At 39.1% G+C, this 21656-nt stretch overlaps 3 protein-coding genes across 9 annotated transcripts; 2 read left to right on the top strand and 1 right to left on the bottom strand.

Moving 5' to 3' along the window:
• Positions 1-110: 110 nt before the first annotated feature.
• On the bottom strand, positions 111-2362 carry LOC107266821. 5 transcript variants are annotated; one of them, XM_025083988.1, is made up of 5 exons: positions 2213-2362; positions 1875-2157; positions 1111-1295; positions 761-951; positions 111-695 (listed from the first exon to the last, which is right to left on the bottom strand). In XM_025083988.1, exons 2-5 carry the CDS (start codon positions 1879-1881, stop codon positions 230-232), a joined length of 849 nt encoding a protein of 282 aa, XP_024939756.1. In that variant the 5' UTR covers positions 1882-2157; positions 2213-2362; the 3' UTR covers positions 111-229. The 5 variants fall into 5 exon arrangements, with proteins under 5 accessions (XP_024939756.1, XP_024939755.1, XP_015593193.1 ...); XM_025083987.1 differs by lacking the exons at positions 1875-2157; positions 2213-2362 and adding an exon at positions 1385-1835 and having other exon boundaries at positions 111-358; positions 443-695; XM_015737707.2 differs by lacking the exons at positions 1875-2157; positions 2213-2362 and adding an exon at positions 1388-1845.
• Positions 2363-2637: 275 nt separating this feature from the next.
• On the top strand, positions 2638-7823 carry LOC107266964 (general transcription factor IIH subunit 1). 3 transcript variants are annotated; one of them, XM_015738051.2, is made up of 9 exons: positions 2644-2782; positions 3793-3971; positions 4332-4533; positions 4602-4758; positions 4855-5394; positions 5514-5841; positions 5924-6099; positions 6197-6315; positions 6957-7823. In XM_015738051.2, the coding sequence occupies exons 2-9, from the start codon at positions 3818-3820 to the stop codon at positions 6979-6981; spliced, it is 1701 nt and encodes a 566-aa protein (XP_015593537.1). In that variant the 5' UTR covers positions 2644-2782; positions 3793-3817; the 3' UTR covers positions 6982-7823. The 3 variants fall into 3 exon arrangements, with proteins under 3 accessions (XP_024939567.1, XP_015593537.1, XP_015593539.1); XM_015738053.2 differs by having other exon boundaries at positions 3790-3971; XM_025083799.1 differs by lacking the exon at positions 3793-3971 and having other exon boundaries at positions 2638-2782.
• A 1690-nt stretch (positions 7824-9513) lies between these two features.
• On the top strand, positions 9514-18820 carry LOC107266949. The gene is made up of 9 exons (XM_015738025.2): positions 9514-9937; positions 10808-14490; positions 14568-14980; positions 15299-15436; positions 15514-15635; positions 15724-15848; positions 15932-16215; positions 16284-16466; positions 16546-18820. The coding sequence occupies exons 2-9, from the start codon at positions 11052-11054 to the stop codon at positions 16795-16797; spliced, it is 4956 nt and encodes a 1651-aa protein (XP_015593511.1). The 5' UTR covers positions 9514-9937; positions 10808-11051; the 3' UTR covers positions 16798-18820.
• Positions 18821-21656: the final 2836 nt, after the last annotated feature.

The raw sequence follows: 21656 nt of genomic DNA, 5'->3' as shown, positions 1-21656 counted from the left end.
TTTTATAGTGAAAATGTTCAACGTATGAAGTAAAAAAAATGCATTAATTATGGTGTGCTATAGTTAAAAAATTGAGAAAATGGTAACAAGAATGTTTTGTATATTTCTTTAGTACAAAGAACGCTGTACGCGTATAACGTCAACATTGTACATACACATACGGTGCCAGTGCGCGGGTAACACTGAATTTATATTTGACAACGTGACTCTTCTGAACAAGAAACAAATTTTAGTCTTTTAAATACGCAGAAAGGTACGCTTCATTGCGAGTCCATTTTTCTACAGTCTTTGGATGAACCAACCAAACTTTTGCATCTGTACCTTCATGTGAATGAATATCTGAGCAGTCTCTTAATTTCTGTAATTTATAACAAAAGATTTCACTCTGAATTATGTTAATATATACTTTAAACAAAAATGCGCAAGAACTTTCAAATCTTACATAGAAGCTATTTAATTCTTGTTGAGTGAATTTCGTATGTTCCAATCTTTCTTTTACCATGCAGCCTCTACAGAGAAATGTTTTATTGTTACAATGCCAATAGTCACCAAAGGGTTTCTCTCCACAAATATAACATATGTCCGTATTTCTTTTACAACACTTTAATTCGACCCCTAGACGCATCTTCATCTTTCCACCAAAACTGTGATCAAAAGTGATCACTCGTTTTCCTGAGTTGATATACATACCCGGCCTAGAAAAAATAATTCTCTGAGATGTTTCGAAAATATTTCTTAGATTATTGAACAAAAATATTACCCGGGATTTTTATTAGTTAAAAAAGTTTTTCTCTTAGCAGTGGATGCAAATGGGTATTTGAGCTCTTTAACTTTTGAACAACTACTAATATCATAATCACATGGTGCAGGAAAATCTTCAGTATGCTGAATGGTAGTAGCAAATCGAGCAATACCGCTGTAACCGCGTTTACTAATACTTCTCGAACAAGGCTGAAAATATTGAGAACAAAAGATGTAAAAATTCGAATAAACTGTATCATTGTCATTGAAGAACAAAGAAATTTGCTACAGCCAATTTCTGGCCAGGATTAATTATTGTGAAGCAAATCTAACAGTTTGACAGTTATGAGCAATGTTGATTAACAACACCTTCGTATTTATGGTCTTGTAAGATTCAGAAACGTTATACTTGTTAGCTGCAATATTCTCATATTCGTCTTTGGCGTAATGACGCATAAAGGGCGTCATTCCCCTGCGACTGCTCGTGTCTCGTGGACATCCTGAACCAAAACAGATTTTCTGCTGATCCTGTTTTCGCACCACGTACTCGAATCCTGAAACGAGTCTCAGTTACCAAGAGTTCATTCCTGAGAATTCACGGTAAACGAGAACCACGTTTGGTACATATAGGAGAAAAACGAGCTACTTATTAAGGTTATTCGTCGTGCGCCATGCACAACAGTGATTCTAAACAATTTTGCAGTCCTGGCACAAGCGATATACGGATGTCCCATTATATTCTACAGTACATTACATGGATAAGATGCCTAGTAGCGATATATGGTCTCCTGGGTGGGACAAAATCGCCGTCATATCTACAATGCGTGTACTGTGTCGCGTGTCGCAAATTATACACTTGGCAAACATGCATGTGCGCAGAAGGTTCCGTCCTATACGAAACCTACGTACCGTCGCGACATACCCACATTACTTGTCGGAGCTATTAGAATCGGACGATGATTACTTTCTGCTAACCAAATGTCGGTTTCACAATCTGGACTAACTTATTCTATTACTATGGCAACCCTCCAAGGAACCTTCTACCCATTGAACTTCTATTGACTCAATGAGATTCTTCTTGCGCTTTATTTTTTAAGGAATAATGACTTAGCAGGTGATAGGTTATAAAATACCTTCCATTATTTACGATAGCATTTCATTACGGATGCAATGATTTTTGTACACGTTTACGTTTGCCTCTGGGTTTATTTCAATCTTTTAAATGTGTAATTTCATGAGTTTCTTGCATAACATTCATTGAGTTGTCCATTTCAGCAGATACTTTTAGAATAACATGGTGGATAGGTTAAAGAGTAGTACATTGACGCTCGAAAAGATATGCTGATTATATTCTAAAACATTTATGCACTAGTACGATCTTTAAATGCAATTGAATTAACAGCATTCGAAAATAGCCTGTGGATAAAAATTACTGGTCAAAAGTCACGTGACATTCGAAAAAAGACCTCACCAAGTGAATCTTCCAAAATGAATTCGTTTTCATTCCTCTACAGTTTTCCGAAGATTTCTACAGAATCTTGATATAAACGAATGATATTGCCATAAAGGAATAAAAGGCAAATGTAAAAAACTCTAAGAAAGAAATTCTCAATGAAAATGAAAGTTGTGCCAGCAAGCGGCACCTATTGATAATTCAGGTAACTACGTATAACGCTAATTTAGTCAAACTGACTATTGTGTCTTCAGAACATGTTGATTTTTTAGAAGTGCTTACTCCTATTAAACCCTTGAGGAAGTTGAAAGAAATTTGTTAAAAATTTTCACTCTGATTGACTTCAGCAATTGGCTGAAACCTTTACAAAACTTATAATGACAGAATTTGAGTAACGGAAAACCAGTAGTTCTTAAATTGAGTCCAGTAGTATCTCGGCTTCGGCTGGTCGATGGTGTTGTCCGTACCGACGGTCCGTCCGTAGCCGTCTTCGCCTCGCGATGCGTCCGCTGATGTGTGGTTCTGCACATGGCCGTGCCTCCCGACGGGCCTATACTTCGTTCTGCACATTTCCGCATTTTTCCACGGGTAAATTAACGTTTTTCATGTCATTTTCATCGATTTTTAAAATCGCGGGATTGTGAGTTATGATCGGAGTTAATTATTTCCTGATTTTTGTTGTACGCTGTTAAATTAAAGACGGTGAAAACTAGGCTAAGAATTTACACTGCTTCGATGTTTTGCCTCGCAACATCAGTCGACCAAACGTTTCCTTTTGTCAGACATTATTGTAGTTTTTCTCTTGGTCATACAGCATCGAGTCGTGTTTAGCTTCTGGGGAAATACGATTACTTTATTTGATAAAGGATAACTCCTTCCGAAAACTCATCTTTGTTTCAAGGACACGGTGACAAACAAGTCAGAAGTGCCTATATAAAGCAGTCTTCCACTAAAAAGTACAATATTTATAATTTTGTCTTATATTTTTAATTGGCTGAGTTTTATATAGACAATTTATATTTAAATGACTTCAATTTTACGTCATTCCTTTAATTCAGGGTAATCTACATAGTTATAATAATTGAGGTTCTTAGGTTTTTATTTTAGCTTACTAGTTTTTATTATTATTATACTAATTCTTATACAAATAATATTCACTAAAAAAGTCAGTATTTTGATTAAAGAAATCTTTGTTACTTTTGTTCCGATATACCATAGGCATGTTCAATCTGCACGTAATTACTAAATAATTCAACAGTTGGTGAAGTAAATTTTTGTATTAAATGTAATTGTTTAATATTGTTTTGAAGACATTTTAGAGACCCATAAGAATACTTGTCATGTAATGGGTAGTCTCGTTTTTTGTACATTATCACAGTGTTGCTAAAATGCTATATATACATGTAATGTCACACTAAATGATTTTTATGTAATTCTATTTATTACTTCATGTGTGTTCAGTAACATAAAAACAACTAGTCATTTATCTAAATATATAATTTTCATTACTTATGATTTTCATAGTCAATAAGGAAAAGTGGAAAGACTTTCATAAAAGTGGCTTCTGAAGAAAATATTCTATATGTTACTTTTAGCAGCATTGTATCATATATCACATCCACCATGACTACATCATCCGAAGATGTACTGATACAAGTAGGACAGGTCCGCTACAAGAAGGGAGATGGTACATTGTATGTTATGAACGAACGGATAGCCTGGATGCTCGACAACAGAGATACTGTGTCTGTCAGTCACAAATATGCTGACATTAAGTGTAAGATCATAAATAGTTTTTTGTAAATACTAAAATAAAGATGAATAAAATCTCTTTTAAAAGATCATGCTTCTGTAAGTCCACTGTCTATTGAAACTTGGATCAGAATTTGTTCTCAACAAAAATGTCATGAGCATATTATCCATCTTTGAATGAAAATAGTTAATGCATATTACAATATGTTCATTTATGCATACTTTTGCATAATTTTGTTAATTACCATTAGATGCATGTTACCTTAAAAAGCTTTAACACATCCCCTATACATATTCATAGAGAAATTAGTGTGATTTTGTTACAATAAATAGTAAAAAATTAGATATAGTATACCATACACCACTCTTGAATTTCTTTGTTTAGTACAAAAAATATCACCCGAAGGAAAATCTAAAATCCAGCTACAAGTTGTTCTTCACGATGGTTCCTCGTCTACTTTTCATTTTGTAAATAGAAATGGGCAGGAGGCACAGATAAAGGATCGTGATGAAGTAAAGGAGCTTCTGCAGCAACTTCTGCCCAAGTTTAAAAGAAAAGTAAATAAGGAGCTTGAGGAGAAAAATCGGTGAGTTATCCAATGAATCTTAATATAATTAACACTAGCGTTCTAACTGTTGAATCCTTACTATACAGATTGCTGCAAGAGAATCCTATGTTACTACAACTCTATCGTGACTTAGTGATAACACAAGTTATAACGTCCGAGGAGTTCTGGGCTCAACATGCTGCGGACTATACTCAAGCGAAGAAATGCCAGCGTCAAGAAATAGGCGTTAATAGTGCCTTTCTCGTAAGAATTTACAATAAAAAATTTGCAGCTTAAATCGGTCTCTATACGAATGAATATCGAATAAGTTGTTAAGTATCTTTAATTTTTATCCTTCAGGCTGATATCAAACCACAAACGGACGGGTGCAATGGACTGAAATATAACTTGACCGTGGACATAATAGATTGTATATTCAAGACTTATCCAGCAGTCAAGAGAAAGCATCAAGAAAACGTGCCTCATAAAATGTCGGAAGCCGACTTTTGGACAAAGTTCTTTCAGTCACATTATTTTCATCGCGACCGCATAAATGCAGGGACCAAGGATCTATTTACCGAGTGTGCCAAAATAGACGATCAGGAGTTAAAAAAGGATATCCAGACAGGTATCAATAATCCGCTACTGGATATTACTGCCTTCGAGGACAAGACATTGGATGAAAATTATGGTACGGGGGCTGGAAAAGCGGACAAGCTATCCGGGAACATAGTGCATCAAAGCATGATAAAGAGATTTAACCAACACAGCATTATGGTTCTAAAAGCCAGCACTGCCACATCACCCACGCAAGCTCAGCCACAATTAAATGGCTCCACTCCATCAGCCAGTAAACCTCCAGGAGCTAATCAACCGGACGATCAACCAAAGACTAAGAAAGTGCGTATAGTAAATGGCTGTCCCAGGAAACTTGTCATTCTATCTTTTCTGCGAAATCCTGAAAGAGAAAATATATTGATAAAGGCCTATCTCTCATGCGCCTTGGTCTTTCATTACAGCTTAGATTACAAGAGAAACTAATATATGATGATCTCGATGCCAGTTGTGATACAAACACCAACTGCGGGGCTCCTCTCAATCTCACGCACATAGATAGGTACTTGCATGGACCAGTGCAGGGACATCGAAGTGCAGAAACTACAAATGAGGAACTTCAGGCTACCTTGAGTCAATTAAAAAGGGAAGCAGCCGGTTGGTTGAGTGGTAATAGCTTACCTAGACAGACAGCAACTTCGTTAGTCAGTCCGGCCGCAGCAGTCTCAGCCGTGGGAGAATTGACACCCGGTGGAGCATTAATGAAAGGCTTTCGAGAAGAGAGTCTTGGTCGTATGTATCTAATTTTACAGATGTAACGGAATCTATGAAAAATAGTTCGTGCATTTTCTAAGTGAACACATTTTGTTGTTAGAGTTGATACCAAAGGACTTGGAGAAAGAGTTACGAAGTGTTTACGTATGTACGTGTGAATTGCTCAGGCATTTCTGGCGAAGTTTCCCACCGACAACACCACAACTCGAGGAGAAGGCCATCCGAATGCACGAGGCCTTGCACAGGTTTCATTCCGCCAAACTTAAACCTTTCGAGGTATGGCAGATCAGACTAATTTTTTCAAAAATTTCTTATGCCAGGCGAAAAAGATAGTGATGAATCAATATATTTCTTCTGTTCCTTCTGCATTCAGGATCGTGTCCAAAGAGAATTCTCCGCTGTAAGTCAACACCTAACGAGCCATCTAAATCAATTGCTGAACACAGCATATAGGAAGTTTGCCGTTTGGCAGCAACGGAAGATGCAGATGAGGTAGCCGTTAATTAATATGTTTTAACGTTGAGAGTCACTTATAAAAAAAGTAAAATTGAAAAAAAGAAATGAAAGTAAGAATACGAGATAAAGCAATATTGATGATCCTATGAGTATTGCATTTTACGATGTTACCGTATCAATGTGGGTGTATCTCCTCAATGCGAAAGTCCAGTTAGGTAACATCCTTTGCGCTGTAGCGTATTGTCATTTGCTTATTTATTATTTAAACTGTCAGTTTTCGAATAGGAAATCCCGTTAGCCAACTTATCCCCGTTTGATTCCCCCTACGGTCGTAAATGACAGATTGTTGATGATTTTTCTCTTTCTATATTTTTTTGTAATAAATGTTTTGTAAATAATTTATTTAGTTCCTTCAGGAGCTCGCACCGTTGCCTCGTTTCGTCCACGAAGTTTTCTCATTTGTAAACCGCGATTCCCACGAAATTTTGCGATAGAACTGACATTTCGCGTGTGCACAAAGATCGTGTACACTTTTTTTGTTTTCTTTTATATCCAAATTTTTATTGATTTTCTCGAACGTCACTTTGTCTCAGAGATGTCACTTAAATATTCATCTTTCATTTACATTTTCTTGTGAATGCTAATACATAACAATGTTCTCAAACTGCTTTTTAAAGATTCGCGGGGACATATATAATTTAAAAAAGAAGAAAGAAAATTGTCACTGCAACAACATAGGCTGTGATATCGCCATTGTTCAGAATCGTCTGTTGAAATGTCATTCTACACGAATTTCATGGATATTTCATTACTTGACATATCCCCCAAGACAAACGAAGAAAATTGAAACTCGTGTAAGTCGGAGCAACGTTTAACCAATTACTGTTACTGTAATCATTTCTTTCCTAATTGTAAGAAGTGTTTTAGTTTCTTAGTTTCGTTATAAGTGATAATGTGCCGGTTTGTGTACCGAATCGCGTTCCTCTGGAAGGAAAATTGCAGGATTTAATAAGCAAGGAGGAGAGGGTTACTTCTGAAGGGCTATTCAGGGGACTATTGCACCAGTTGAAGTTAACCTGCCTATTCGATTTCTATCAAGATCAATTGCTGCAACATTCCCGAATAACCTTGTATAGAATACAAAACGAAAGCCGAGAGAGGAAGCTCATCAGAATTCGATCAATTTATAACAGTACTACTATCACTACACGAAGAAAAAATTCTATTGCGAGAATCTTCCCTTCGGTTAAAATGAAGATGCACGAATAATGAAATGCAAGAAGAAACGATGTCCTATAAAATTCCCCAAAAGCGCAGTGGCACTAAGCACGCTTTTCAAGGACAACTGCGATATACTCAACTAAGTGTCTTAATCGTTGAATCCTATTTTCCACTCATATCACCGGAGGAGGACCGTCCGCGATTACGCGCACGACCTGTAAACCCCGCCAATTACTGTAACACTTAATTCATTTATCAAAAACAAGAAACATACATTCTTACAGCTTAGCAATAAATACAGAAATTCATTCTTTCAAATGAGAGATCGCCTCGCCTGTCTACAATCTCTGAAAAAATGGATCTCCCCCCCAACCCCCAAGATAATTAAACGCGCGATTGCGAATTAATCATAATCATCAGTCATAACATTATTACTATTATAAATATATTCTTACATTATTATTGCAATAAATGTTGTTATTGTCAATGTGTAGATGCTACCATAACCGTAAATCTTTAAGCTAAATGCACTTCCTTTTTTTGCAAGAATTTACTATAAAATAATAGGTCCTCCGGATAAGATTATTTTTTAAAAAAGACACGTACGGCACTATACTGTCTCGAGGAAGAAGCGTGCCTTCCTGTACGAAACGCAGTGTGATTTCGCGCGCTGAGTGGAAGGAACAGAAAGAAACGGAGAAAAAAGGCAAAGGAAGGAAAAGCAAATAAAAGAAATTTTGTCAGCCCAACCAAGCGGCGAGGAACAAAGAGAATCTTCTGGAAGGAGTTGATAGTATGGGTCGGAACCACCCCAAGGTCGGATGGGTATCGCGGAATGTCCGTGAAGAGTAACGGGTTGATCGTGTAAGCTTCTTTGGCGTTTGAAGCAGTGTGCAGCCTGTTCATATTAGACTACTCGTACCACACACGTTTCCCTTTCTCTCATCGAAATAATGGACTTCCCCCTGCCCGCCATTACTCCTCATCACACACACTACAGGTCCGACCTCTCATCTTCTTTTACCGATGGGTTGCCCGTGGCGAGCAACGAAGAGCGAGGAAGACGAGAACAAGGACGATGCATTGGGTGTATAGGGATCCTACGGTGCGCTCAGCAGTTCAGCCTGTGCATATTTCTCAACCCTCCGGCAAATCGGCCAAGCTCCTCTACAATGAGGGAGTCATGTGGATGCATATATAGATACATGTGCGATATGCACATCCACCACGGAAAGAACCACGCGATCAACTCAAGACCTCTCTCACGCATACGGCTGTTACAGCCAGCACGCGGTTCGCCGGTTGCATCCTGCGTTTTACCTGTTCCCTTGGCAGAAAAGTTCGATTCTCCAGTGGGGATCTCTTCATGGGATACACAGTGGGGAAACTTACTCAGGGATGATGCTTTGGTACTCAAGGGCCCCGTGGACATCACTGTTGGTTTTCCACAGGAGTGCGTATTTATTAATGAGGATCTTGCGTAAATATTCTGGGTCCTTGCACATGATGCACTTTCACAATGAAATTGTGCGAATATTTGTTGCTGATACTATAGAATAGAGAAGTAAATATTGGTTTTATTTGAGCAGTAAATATCGGATGAACGATATTAACTGTGAAGCCGCTAAAAAATAAATGGGATCTGTGTTGATTTCGTTAGAGGATCAACAGGTTGTTACTGGCGCACTGAGTAAAGATTAAAAGTATGATAGGTACGATGCTTTCAATTAATATTGAGGATCCGTTCGAGGTTAAAACTTGAAATATCGAAAACATTAGGTAATCGCAGTGTGCATTCAATTATACGGAAGATTCAGTTAATCAACATGAATAGCAGATACAGTATCGAAGTAAAATGGTGACTTTTTGCATGCAATTTTCTCTCAGAAAAAATTTATTAGGTTAATAATAAATAAGAACAATTTAGAAAGTGCCTTCGGGTTAGGTCTTGCACCCCAAGTCAAGTGCTCGCATAACATACGGCCCTGGTCATGCCGGTGTGGGTGGGATAGACCGGGTTGGAGAGGGAGCGCTAGAAACGCTTTCCCCTTCATTGTTTGAAAAATCCCGCCTGTACCCCCCCTCCCCAATCGATAGATGGCGCTCTCTATTGTTGACTCGGATCAAAATGGCAGCCTGTAATGGGCGCTCTGGGGCAACGTTGTTCGCGGATCCCCACGATAAATGCTTCGTTTGACGTTAATTTTCACGGAGTATATGCGAGTACCGCACCTAGCATACTCGCGAGTGTGCACAAGCGTTATTCTACGAATCATGTGAGGATTAGAGTGCTGTCCTGTAATAGCAGTGCCGAGTGCCGTGCGTTGGATCGCGGACTTGTAGCCATATTTACTGTGTTATCCGCTGAAAGATCGGTCCCCATCCCGGATCCAGTGCAAATACAAGTTTCTCCGAGCTCCAGCTGTTCACTGTCAAGGTAATTATAACAAGAGTACATCACTGTGGCACGTTTCATCGTCAGAAAGATTCATCCCTGCCGCGCGTTACGGTTCGCCACTGTCTCCTTGCACGACGAGGTCTTCCTCGAGGATGGCACTAAGAGGATTCACCAGGTCTCCTCGATCCGTTTCTTAAACCTATCTGTGACAGTAGGTAGTATATTATAGAGGTTCTGTTAGTGCCTGATGTTTTCCCGGCATTTTCCCGGTCACATTTTTTTTTTTTCGTCAATCACCCTGTACATGTCTAGTCAATAATGGAGGGGGTGGTGCATTCTGCAACATACTTGGTATTGTTGTGGTTTATTCGGTCCTTTGTGGAATGCGAGCTTTGCAGTTCTATTGTGACAATTGACCATGTGGTATATATATGTATGTTTTAATTCTTAGTTGAATTTAACAATTTTAAATCATGACATTGCCGTTTTATTTTTAATTTCATTCAAGGCTCATGCCCGCCTTCTTATCAGTTAAAAAAATACCTAACTTGCTATTTGTTTATTACGATTCATTTTGATATTGCATGTGTGTCATTCACTAATCTCTATCTGATACATACTGTATGTACATACTTGCACTATATACATATATTCTTACTAAATTAAGATCACAGGTAAGTATTAATATATTAAATCTTATGCAGTTTATATTTCCAACTTTTAAACGATTTTAAAATAGATTTTCATTTTATTTAAAATAATGATAATTAGTCTGAGAAAAGATGTTGCGCAAAATTAAGGTAACAAATTTTATTTTGAATTAAATCATAATTTTCTAAACTACTTGATTGAATAATGCACAGTGTGACACACGAAACTGAAAAGAGTTCTTTGTATGTTATGTTGCAGGAGAGAATGGAACAGCTTTCCTTCCATTGGAAATCAGTGTTACGATTCTATGAAATATAGATGATTTCCATGTGTTTGCCAAGGAAGAAATAATTAATTCTACATTCGTGGATATCGGTAACGAAGTTAAGAATCAAAAGACTATGTTATGCACGACTTAGCGTCTCACCGTGATACCCTTGCAAGGCAAAGTCTGCAGAGCGCAGACCAGGTTGGCTAGGCACTCTCGTGCCAAGCGTGGGTAATGGATCCCGTTGGACCCTGGTATGCCTCGTATAACCGTTTGGCTGCGGGTAGCGCTGCTAGTACCTTCCAAGCGACGACCCCGAGCACCGGTGGCGACTTTGTATCGCATCATCTGGCTACAGCAGCAACACAAGCTGTACCCTCGACGACGACGTCGCAGCTACTTTTGCAAGCTGCACATACAACCGCAACTCTGGCGGGTCAACCTTCTCCATTCAACCCTGGGGGCTTCCTGTCTCCACCCCCGGTGGGCTATGACGTTTTCTCGCCGCTATTTCATCATCCAAATCCTAAGCAGGCTCACTACGTCACACAGCACAGGCAAGCATTGGCTCAGGCCCAGGTCGCTGCTGCCACCAAACAACCGTCCACGACCGAGTCTGATATTTCAACCCTGCGTGAAAATTATAGTTCGGCGCATCAGGCTACTTTCTTCGAACACCAACCTAATGCATCCTCGCCAACAACTTCGAGCCTGGCGTGGACGCACCAAAACAATTCGCAGCTTCCAAGTCCCTTTGGTATATTACCTCATGAGAGTGTCGTACCTTCATCTCCTGGACCACCATCCACGAAGGCCGGTGGCGCCGCGGCTTATGAGAGTACATTCAATGCTCACTTTGCAGCAGCACAGACTTTGAATAATCTCAACTCTCAATTGCCATCACCCACCGTCACCACGGATGATTTTAAGTCCTCCAATTATTCGGATACGAAGAAGGCAGTCAGCGTCAGGCCGCAGTCTCCTACAGTCACAGTAAAGCCTGTGGTATCCACAACCGCCAATACGAGCCAAACGTTTTTCCAACAAGCGCCAACAACCTTCAATTCAGAGACCCTAACAAGCAATTACGCAACGGGTAATGCGAACCAAAGTACGAATGCTAAAGTTCAGGCATCTCTGCAGCATCAACAGTCGTGTATCGTCACGACACCGAGTAACACACCGAGTAAGGAGTATAGAATTCCGCAGCCACCCTCCAGGTCAACATCGTCGACCTCTATCTTCCTTACTGCAAACGCGTCAGTCAGAACAGCTCCAGCTCAAGTCCAGGATAAGCAGCCCACTAGAAATAGTAGTTTTGTTTCACCATCAGGAAAAGCGGGCACCGCAACACAGCAAGCAATACAAACAAAAGCGCAAACTAAAATTTATCCAGAGTTAAGCGCTCATAATGACCACAGAAGAACCGAACCCGGTCATGAGAATAGTCAGTCATCACCGATTAGCTTTTCTATGATGGATTCCCGTAATTTAAACTATGCTACGAGTAACGCTACTAATTGCAACAATACAAACAGTAAACTGGCAAGTAATCAAAGGACATCATCTAATAGTAATCTACAACAACACAATCAACAGCAGCAGCAATTTCACGTATTAAGTCAACAGCAACAACAACAACAGCAGCAGCAGCAGCAGCAGCAACAACAAACGACACCTTACAGACATTACTCAGCAGGCTCGGCTAGTGATTCCGAGTATCATCATTCAGGTAGATCCAAATCAACAACTTCCACAGATTCCGCATACTCATCAAACACTTCCACGCAAAATGGACCTGATTGCGGAGTCGTCGTTCCTAGGCGACCCAGTCCTCTGCAAGCTCACTCACAGGCTAGTCCCTTGGGGCACGTACCCAGTCCAGCATATCCTATGTACAACAGTCCCATGGCAACGATGTCTTCCCCATCGCCGCTCCAGCAACACGGCGAGAACGGTAATCAGTGCGCGAGTGGTGCAGCTTACAAAGCAACAGTGCAGCAACAAGTGACTCCTCCATCGCCACTCGACGTAACTGTTCCTAGACCGGCCTCTCAGGGTCAGGTAGCCTATTCTTCAGTGATAACACGAGCACTCGGTGCCGCTGAAAACAATAAGGCCTATACTACCGAGAATAGAAGTTATGACAGACAGCAGCAACAACAGCAAGAGTTTGCACAAACGCCTAAGCAACAAGTTTGTTGGGAAAACGACAGCAGGCAAACGAACACAAATAGAAAATTTGCAGTGTCGGCTTATACAGGCAATACTGAAATCAATGCTCAGACTTTACCTGGTCAGCAACAAGCACAGAGAGTTTTGAACATTTCTGAGAGACAACAGGCTTACTTTGACTCGAACCAAGTAACGTTGCAGGATCTGAGCAGTTGCAGAGGTGATCCTATGAGTATAGTTAAGAATCTGCAAACGCTACAACAAGGCTCATGTCAGGTACAGCAACAAGCTGCTGCTGCAGCCGCAGTTGTTGCTGCAACCGCTGTGCCTAATACAGTTAACGAACAACATAAGCAAGTCGAAGACAGACGTAAGGTGGATACAGCTAACAAGAAGAGGAAGAATTTCGAGAAGGGTGGACATGGGTCTTCCTTGAATGACCTTGCTGCTGGAGCGGCAACGATGGAATACTTGAGCAGAATACCTCCACCAGCTCATCACAATGCTAATCAGCAGCAACAAAATGGATATTTTGATTTTGAGAGATGGAATCTGGCGCCAGCACCTTCCAAAATATTCTCTGGTGCCCCCGGTGCATTCAGCTCACAATCCACGTTACATCATTCTACTAATTTTGTTGGCAATCCTGTGCATCAGCATCAGTCCCTCATGGTACCCCATCATCATGCGCCACCACCTATACCATACTTCCCTGCATTTCACATACCCCCGGGTCATCATCCTCATCATGCCCACGAATTCCAATCGGCAGTGGAAATTACGCCTATTGGATTTGGTGAAAATACCGGTAATCAGAATCCGAATTATAATCAAGAAGTAAGAGACGATCAGCCAAAGGTAATTGTTCCTAATATCGAGGAGGAGCTCGGTTACCTTCAGCAGAATCAACAACCTTTGCAGAGTATGAACCAAGTCAATAAGGATTTGAAGCGGCCTGCTAAAGATCCGAATTCTGGTTTTATGACGAGTTACCTAAAGTTTCTGCAAGGTGAAAGGGAACCTTCGCCACCGCCAGCAATTCGTGGTGGAAGAAAAGCAACGTGGAATAGGTCTAAGCCTTACATGCCCGTGGAGTCCAGTAAACCTAATGATGGTTCAACTAATGGTGATAGCATACAGAGTCAGTCGGATAAATCAGCACCACCTAAAGAGACTCCTACAATCGATTACGCTAATGATCCTAGATATTTTCCTCTACCAAAGGAAAGGAAAAAACATAGCTTTGATTCCAGCGATGATGGCTTCACTAGCGATGATGACTTTCCTTTCCCAGCTAAGAAATCTGAAAAGAAGACACCCAACGCCAATAGCACGTGCACTGCGGATAATTCTTTGAAGTCGGAAGGAAAATCTAGAAAAGGTAGACCAATTAAACCTGGTGGACCTACGGATAGGAAAAGAAAGGCTGCAGCAGCGGCAGCGGCAGAAGCTGCTGCTATTACTTCCATGGGAAAGTCCTCAAAGAAGGTTGAAGAAGGTGATTAGAACAATTCTCGAAATATTAAAAATGCAATAGATACCGAATTCTTAAATCTAAAAATTTATCGTTTACAGTGGATCCATTGTTACTGCCACCGAGGCGCGAGACATCCAGGAGGAAAGCCAAGGAGAAGACGTCGGTGAAGCAATTCTTGGATCGTCAACAGGGTATCGATTATTTTGATAATGACGAAGAGCAGGGTGACTCCGATTCAGATCCTGCTTGGACGCCGGCTGCGAAGTTGCTCGGCGACGAAGAGGATAAGCGAAAGAAAAGAGGGCGTCCGGTCATTACAAAAAAATCAAGAAGAATCCTGGACGAGGATGGTTACTCGTCCGGCGATCTAACGGTTCCTAAGAAAACCATAAGAAAGAAGCACGAAATGCCTTTGAAAAACTCGAATAGCTCTGGAAAGATGACTTGTAAAATAGATGAGAAGGTTATTGCGTCTGCGAGCGACGAGGATATCGACATTTCGCCATTCAAGGTTCGTTAACACGTTTTCTGTCTTTCTCTCTTTATTCCTTTCAAGATATCAGTTAATAGTTACATAATAGACTTTCGTCTCCACGATAATGGCATGGTTATAGGAACCTAAAGTGGTATATTCGTTGCACGAAGAACGGCATGGACAATTTCGAAGATGCTTATAACATTTCGGAAATTTTCTTACGGAGCAATTACTTCAGCTTGATGGCAATAAGGAAAAGAATATAGACGATATTTACCTACTACCTATCTCGTCCAATATATTTATCTCATGAAATGTTCCGATTAACCATTTGCTTTTTTGTTTTTATTGCAGTCTGGCGAATTCGTTGTGATTAAGGCTGATCTGGACGAAGAATTTCCTGCTCTATGGAGAATAGACGGCAAGACTTTACTCCAGAAATACGAACCATTTCAGTCGAATGGAAAAACGTTGTACAGAAACATATCCACGGTAAGTAAATATTTGTCGTTAATGAATATTAATGTTGCTGCGTGTAATTTATTGGCCACTTCTATTTCTGTTGACAGTACTCTGGCTGGGCACCGCAGAATCGTCATATATATCAGCAGGTGCCTGTAAAGTTCTGGCAGCAGGGTAAAATGGAAACGGTTGTCGAATTTTTACGGGATGAGATGATTCTCGACGACAGGTAAAACAATTACTGATATTAATTTGGTAAATAAATTTAAAAATATTTCAAACAGCATTCAATAAAATTGTTATTTATATCGTTTCAGCGAGTGTATTGATAGATCTATGAAGGATACGGAGAAATATCAGGACAACTTTGAAGTGTATATACAGACGTTGATTTCGCAAGCATTAGATTCAAATTTTCTTACAGAAATATTTCAAGAGCAAGGTGAGTATCTATTGAGCATTAAGTAACAATTATAGAAATGCCATTCAAATGAATATTATTAATGGTTTTTTATTTCGTACTAGATGATTATTTCTTATCAAATGTGAAGACCGTTGACGAAATAACAGAAGAGAGAAAACGGCGTCTACTAGCAACAACGAAATGGCATCCCAATGTCGTGAATGCGATATCTACCTGGCCGTGTCTTAACGTTCTAAAGGATTTACCAGCAGCGGAGTCTAAAGGGAAACAGTGTGCTGGTTGTCAGCAAACCAAGATACACGCAAGAGTGTTGCTCTATGGGCAACCGTACAATTGTACGACACTGGAAGGTTCTCCACCTCACCCTAGAGTGCCACAGGAAAAGGTATCAATATCCCTAGAAGCATATTTTAGAAATGGATTCTCAAAGAGACTGACACCTTGAACTTTCAGGACTTCTTGTTGTGTCGAGTATGTCAAGCGAAGGTGGCTCTTTATAATAAAGTAGCGCATCAGAAGTATCTGATGTTCCTGGAGTGCGCGAGGAGAGTTACTGACAAAAGACTCGCTGATCCTCACAAGGACACCACAATAATACTTAATGAACTGTTAGCTGATGAAGCGTGGCTGAATCAGGTAACTTGATTGGTTATTTGAAAAACTAGTACGTAAAACTGTCTGAAAGAAATATTTATTTTATGAAATGTTCATGTAGCTGTTTAAGGAGGTGCGAGGGATATGGGCTGAGATCGACAGTATGGAGCAACAGGTCAAATCTAAAACGAATCCTTCGGCAATATCGTCGGCCTTAACGAGTTTAGTTAGCGAAACAAACGCCAGCGTCTCGACGCAACAAAGAAACGAGGGACCTGCCAATACTTCCGAATCACAGGTGCCTACACTAAACGCGGAGATCGATTCGCAAGCGGTAGCCTGCACTATACAAATGGACAGTATGCCGTCTTAGTGGTGCTACGACGATCGTTAGGATCATATGTCATAACGGCTAATGCGACGTGGATATGATATACGTTTCTTTTCGAACCATCCGTGACCCCTTTGCTGGAACGGAAAGGAGTTCCAGAAGGTGGAAGGATGAACAAAAGCGAGAAGAAACCCAGTGATAATGTATACGCTCGCAAAACTATGAAAAAGTTAAGTTCAAGGATAAATACCTACTAATTGAACTGGTGAACAAATTTTGCGCAATACGTGTTATCGTAAACGGTCTCGATAAAATATGCGCGAATTGCATAATGACGGACGATCGTTAAAGTAAAAGTGTAATTGTGAAGATGCTGTAGCTATAGTGGTAAGTAGTAGGCGACATGTAGTGGTAAGTAAGGTGGAACGCAAGAAGATGTACACGCACCGAGCATATGTAACATATTCACTTATGGTATAGCGATTTAGGAGATCATGCCCAAGTTTTGCCATTACGAGTAGCATAATCGAAACGAAATTGATATATATGTGTGAATATAGACCTATAGTTGTAGAGTTTGTAACGTGCAAGGTGGGAGTGTGACGTTGAATTTAGGAAAAGGCATTTTGAGAGAATAGAAGAGACAGTAGAATATAGTTGTTTGGGCTGCGTGATTCGATGAGATAACAATAGGAATATAAAGATGGCGCCGGGATGCTATGGTTGCAGAGCTAGAATTGACACGGCACGATGGCCATTTCCTTTTGTGTAACATACGTATACATCACACCATACACACGAAGATCTAATCACGATGAAAGATGAAATGAAAATTCGCCTTAGACTTTCTCTCAAGACAAATTAGTACAGCCAGAACGTAAACTCACGGTATTCATAAAGAACTTAGTACTTTTCGAATATGTTTCTACTATTTATCGATGCAACTTGTAAAAAGCATTATTTTGCAAGCTTGGATAACTTATAACTTTTCATAATGAGAATTCAGGGCGAACGTATTCCAATATAATGAGAACAATACTTTTCTCTACTGAAATTATTCTAAAAAATTGCATTCTATGTTGGTCTGCAAGGATCTTTTATTGCAAAGAATGCGCTAAAATTTAAACGATCTTCATTCTCTTGAAGTAGCATCGTATTCTTAGTTTTTGATAGAGTGACTCCAGCAGTAAATTGACAGGCCCCAGTAAATGGATATTTTCAGGTAAATTATATCTATATACAGTGTTTTTAACACGGGTCTTCATTTACTGGAGTGTTTCTTACTATTCATTTACTGGTGGATTTAATCTAGCTAAGCCATTGTCTTTCGATTAATTGAGACATCCGCTCATCGAATCCTTTTTTTAATGTAAATTATCAATCTTTTCTTGCGCAAAATAATTTAGACCATCTCTTCTTACAATGCAGTCATAATTAGTAAAGTAAATTATCCGACGAGTACCTTCCAGAGTAACAGTCTGCGTCAGTGATTTCTCGAAGGAAGCCTGAATGATTTTAATATTTTTTATTCACGACTGAGCTATAATAGCCACTTTATTCCCTGAAAAGCAGGACTAAAGTAGCATTTTATTCCCGCATATTTGGTTTTCCCGCAAATTTACTTTATTTCCGCAAAATTTTGAATTTTTTTTAATTTTGAAAATTTTTGAAAACTTGAAAGTTTTGAAAAAGTGAAAAATTTAAAAATTTTGAATTTTTGAATATTAGAAAAAACGTATATTTCCATCATAATGACGGTGGCTGATTTGGTTCCACTTTTCAGGGAATAAAGTGGCTATTGTAGTTCAGTCGTAAATAAAGCACTATATGTAACACGAGAGTAAAGTCGGTTATTCCCGCGGGTGAGAGCTTCGCTCGGGCAGTACACTCTCACCCGCGGGAATAATCAACGACTTTACTCCCTTGTTGCATAATGTGCTATTATGTAACTCATGCATGAAAAACACTACTTTTCGTGCCTCCGAAGTGTGGCGAAAGTGGCGCTTTATATCTATGGATACGATAAAAATGCTGCGCATGCGCAAATCGGCCCAATTTTACATTATCGCACTAGTGCTTTCTTCTCGCACCAGTGCGATAAAGTAAACTTTGTTCTCGCGCGCTGTCATCAAATGCATTCACTTTTGAAGCCTTCCTTGCTCTTCTTATGGCTGCCTCCTTCATCGAAGAGATGTTCCAGTCACTTTGGAGGCACAGAAAGTAGCGTTTTTCATGCATTCGTTACAGAAAATATTATGCGATACTGGTACAATAAAGCGAACATTATGCGTAGTTTGTGAAGTTTGTCACACTTGCCGCACTCGCAAAACAAACAAACTCGCCTTCGGCTCGTGCCGTTGTGTTACTCGTGTGCGGCTCGTGCGACCAACTTCACCGCCTGCCTATAAAGTTCGCTTTCTCGCACTTGTATCGCAAACTACTAATTTGGCACGAGCGAACAGTACGATTCTAAATTCCTTGATTATTGACATTTCGGATGTATCCCTTGCCAGGAAAAAATTGAATGGATGGTTATGAGATGTCATTTTTAAGGCTGCTGTTCAGCTGAACTATGTTGCGTGGAGGAAATCTTTACAACTGTTTTTCTCTTTTGTTTTCAACTAGTTTAATGTATTAGTTCGGCCAATTCCATTATATGACAAGAAAGCCTGATCATCTGGATTTAAAATTCACAAAAATCTTGTCTTCAACACTATTGTCTAAGAATAAACCGATCTGTCAAATTCTCATGGTGGCGGCAATTACGCCTACTTCATTTCTGTACGGTTTTCTTCGACTTAAATTATTTGATACATTTAAACGCAGATTACCTGTTTTCCGTGTCATATAAGGAAGCCAGCTGAACCAATAGTTGGATGAACTAATGGTAAATACAGGAAGAAAATGATTGCAAAGGTTTCTTTGTTTCTGATGTCACAGCTCCGTGTACTGAACAGCAGCCCTAATTGGCGAAGCCTCACGAATGAAAAGTTATTGGGCCCGTATACTGTGATTTTTCTTCAAAAATCATCTTCTTTATTTTGATTATCATATTTCTTGTTCTATTGTATTAAATCTGACACAAGTGATAATGTCCAATGTTTTGGAAAATATCGTTATGCCATATCCATTGCGTTTGTTTTTAAAGTTAAAGAAATTTTAATAATACTCGAATCTTGAGTTTCCTTGTTAGATAAGGTTTTACTTCAAATAATTTTATTTTAATGACAGTTCGCGTTAACGATACCGACAATGATTGGCGTTAGATAACTGAAAGAATACGATGGCCATTAAATTCTCATTAAATAAAAAAGCGAATGCGTTTCGTTTCATCTTCCACCGACATTAGAATGTTAGGAATTTTATAATGTTTTCCGCTAATAACGCGTTAGCTTCTAAAAATACTTTCCAGTAGACAATAGAGATTTAGAGATAGGGTGATATTCGCTATCAGTTTGCTGTACATTAAATGAAAAAAAAAACAACCATTACATAATTTAAGCGATATATTATTAATTATTATTGTCATTGTCTTTATATTATTATTAATTATTATTGTTTACAATTATAAGACGTTTAAGTTTTAACCTGTTTCCAGATTTTTTAGCGAGAAAAAAGAAAGGTAACGAAGATATCTCTAAAAAGACGAGTGGTGATAATGCGTGTGTGGCGCGAATGTATTTTTCGACGACGATGTATCAAATTATATTTGTAAATTGTAAAGATATATTAAGCAGAGTGAACGAAATCGCGTGGAAGACGTCTATCAGTAGCGCGACCCCAAAGGGTTTAGACATCATTAATAATATTGCGCAACGAGACGAAATTCTATTCTACTAAATAATTATCAGGAGGAACTGTCGATTTGTATTATAAATTGTCGAAGCGAGATATTACTTTAAATACCTAAAATGCGGGCATTTGGACAAACTGACATCGTACACAATAGAGGGAAATACGCAGTTATGAGAGGGGATGATTTTTTATTTTAGGGAATGTGCCATGCAATAGTTCATATCGCGTTAGCGGTCAGTTGCGGTTTACGGGAATTTCATTATTATTTTAAACGACCAACGAACCTTTCTCTACAAAATTGTATAAAGAGTGAAGAAGTAGGAGACGCAATTTTTTATCAGTTTAAAAGTACAAAAATTCGTTTCTACTACTTATTTTATTGTTTTGATAGTGACTTCCCGTGTACAGCAGCCTCTTCGCTACACGACACTTTTATTGTCAACGATATTATATAGATCGAGACTATTAATATTAATTGTTATATTATACTTTATTCGAGAAAGCGGCGGACAATGCGTTTATTCGTCCCATTGTACATTTTATCCATATTGAAAGTTAATTTGAAGCCGAACGATATGACACAGTAATAACAATCCTTTGTCGATGGAGCAAAGAAATTACAGTATTTTCTGTTATAATAATCGAGATGAGAAAAGAAAAAGGATATGATCAAAATATAAAGATTATATTATATATAACGGAATATTACTGGCATAATTTATGTTTTTATTAATCATTTTTAAATAAAACATGAAAAATTGACTCGTGTCTAAATTTTACTTTTTTTTTTTTAATCTTAGACTACCAATGCATAATTTATATTGGTTTAGTGACTCATTTCAGTAGTATTTGCTGAAAATGTATTGTTCACTATAGCCCGAATTTTTGGCAATACTCAAGGGATTGTGCCAGTGCCTTTTCTTTTTTTTTAATTTTTAAGTAAGTACTTACAGGTGTTTGTGCCGGCGAATGAGCTGCTCAAATTATGAAAGCATAATAATGACCGGCGGGAGAGCCCCATGATGCAAAATCCGGTAGACTGTAGGTAGGCTACAGAACTAGAGAGTGGGAATTGAGAATCGGTTGGTAAGGCGATCAGCGCACGC

This window comes from Cephus cinctus, unplaced genomic scaffold, assembly GCF_000341935.2.
Source record: "Cephus cinctus unplaced genomic scaffold, Ccin1 Ccin1_scaffold0330, whole genome shotgun sequence".
Taxonomy (NCBI): Eukaryota; Metazoa; Arthropoda; class Insecta; order Hymenoptera; family Cephidae; genus Cephus; species Cephus cinctus.
Note: the sequence above shows the minus strand (reverse complement) of the source record. Positions and strands in the feature narration are given on the sequence as shown.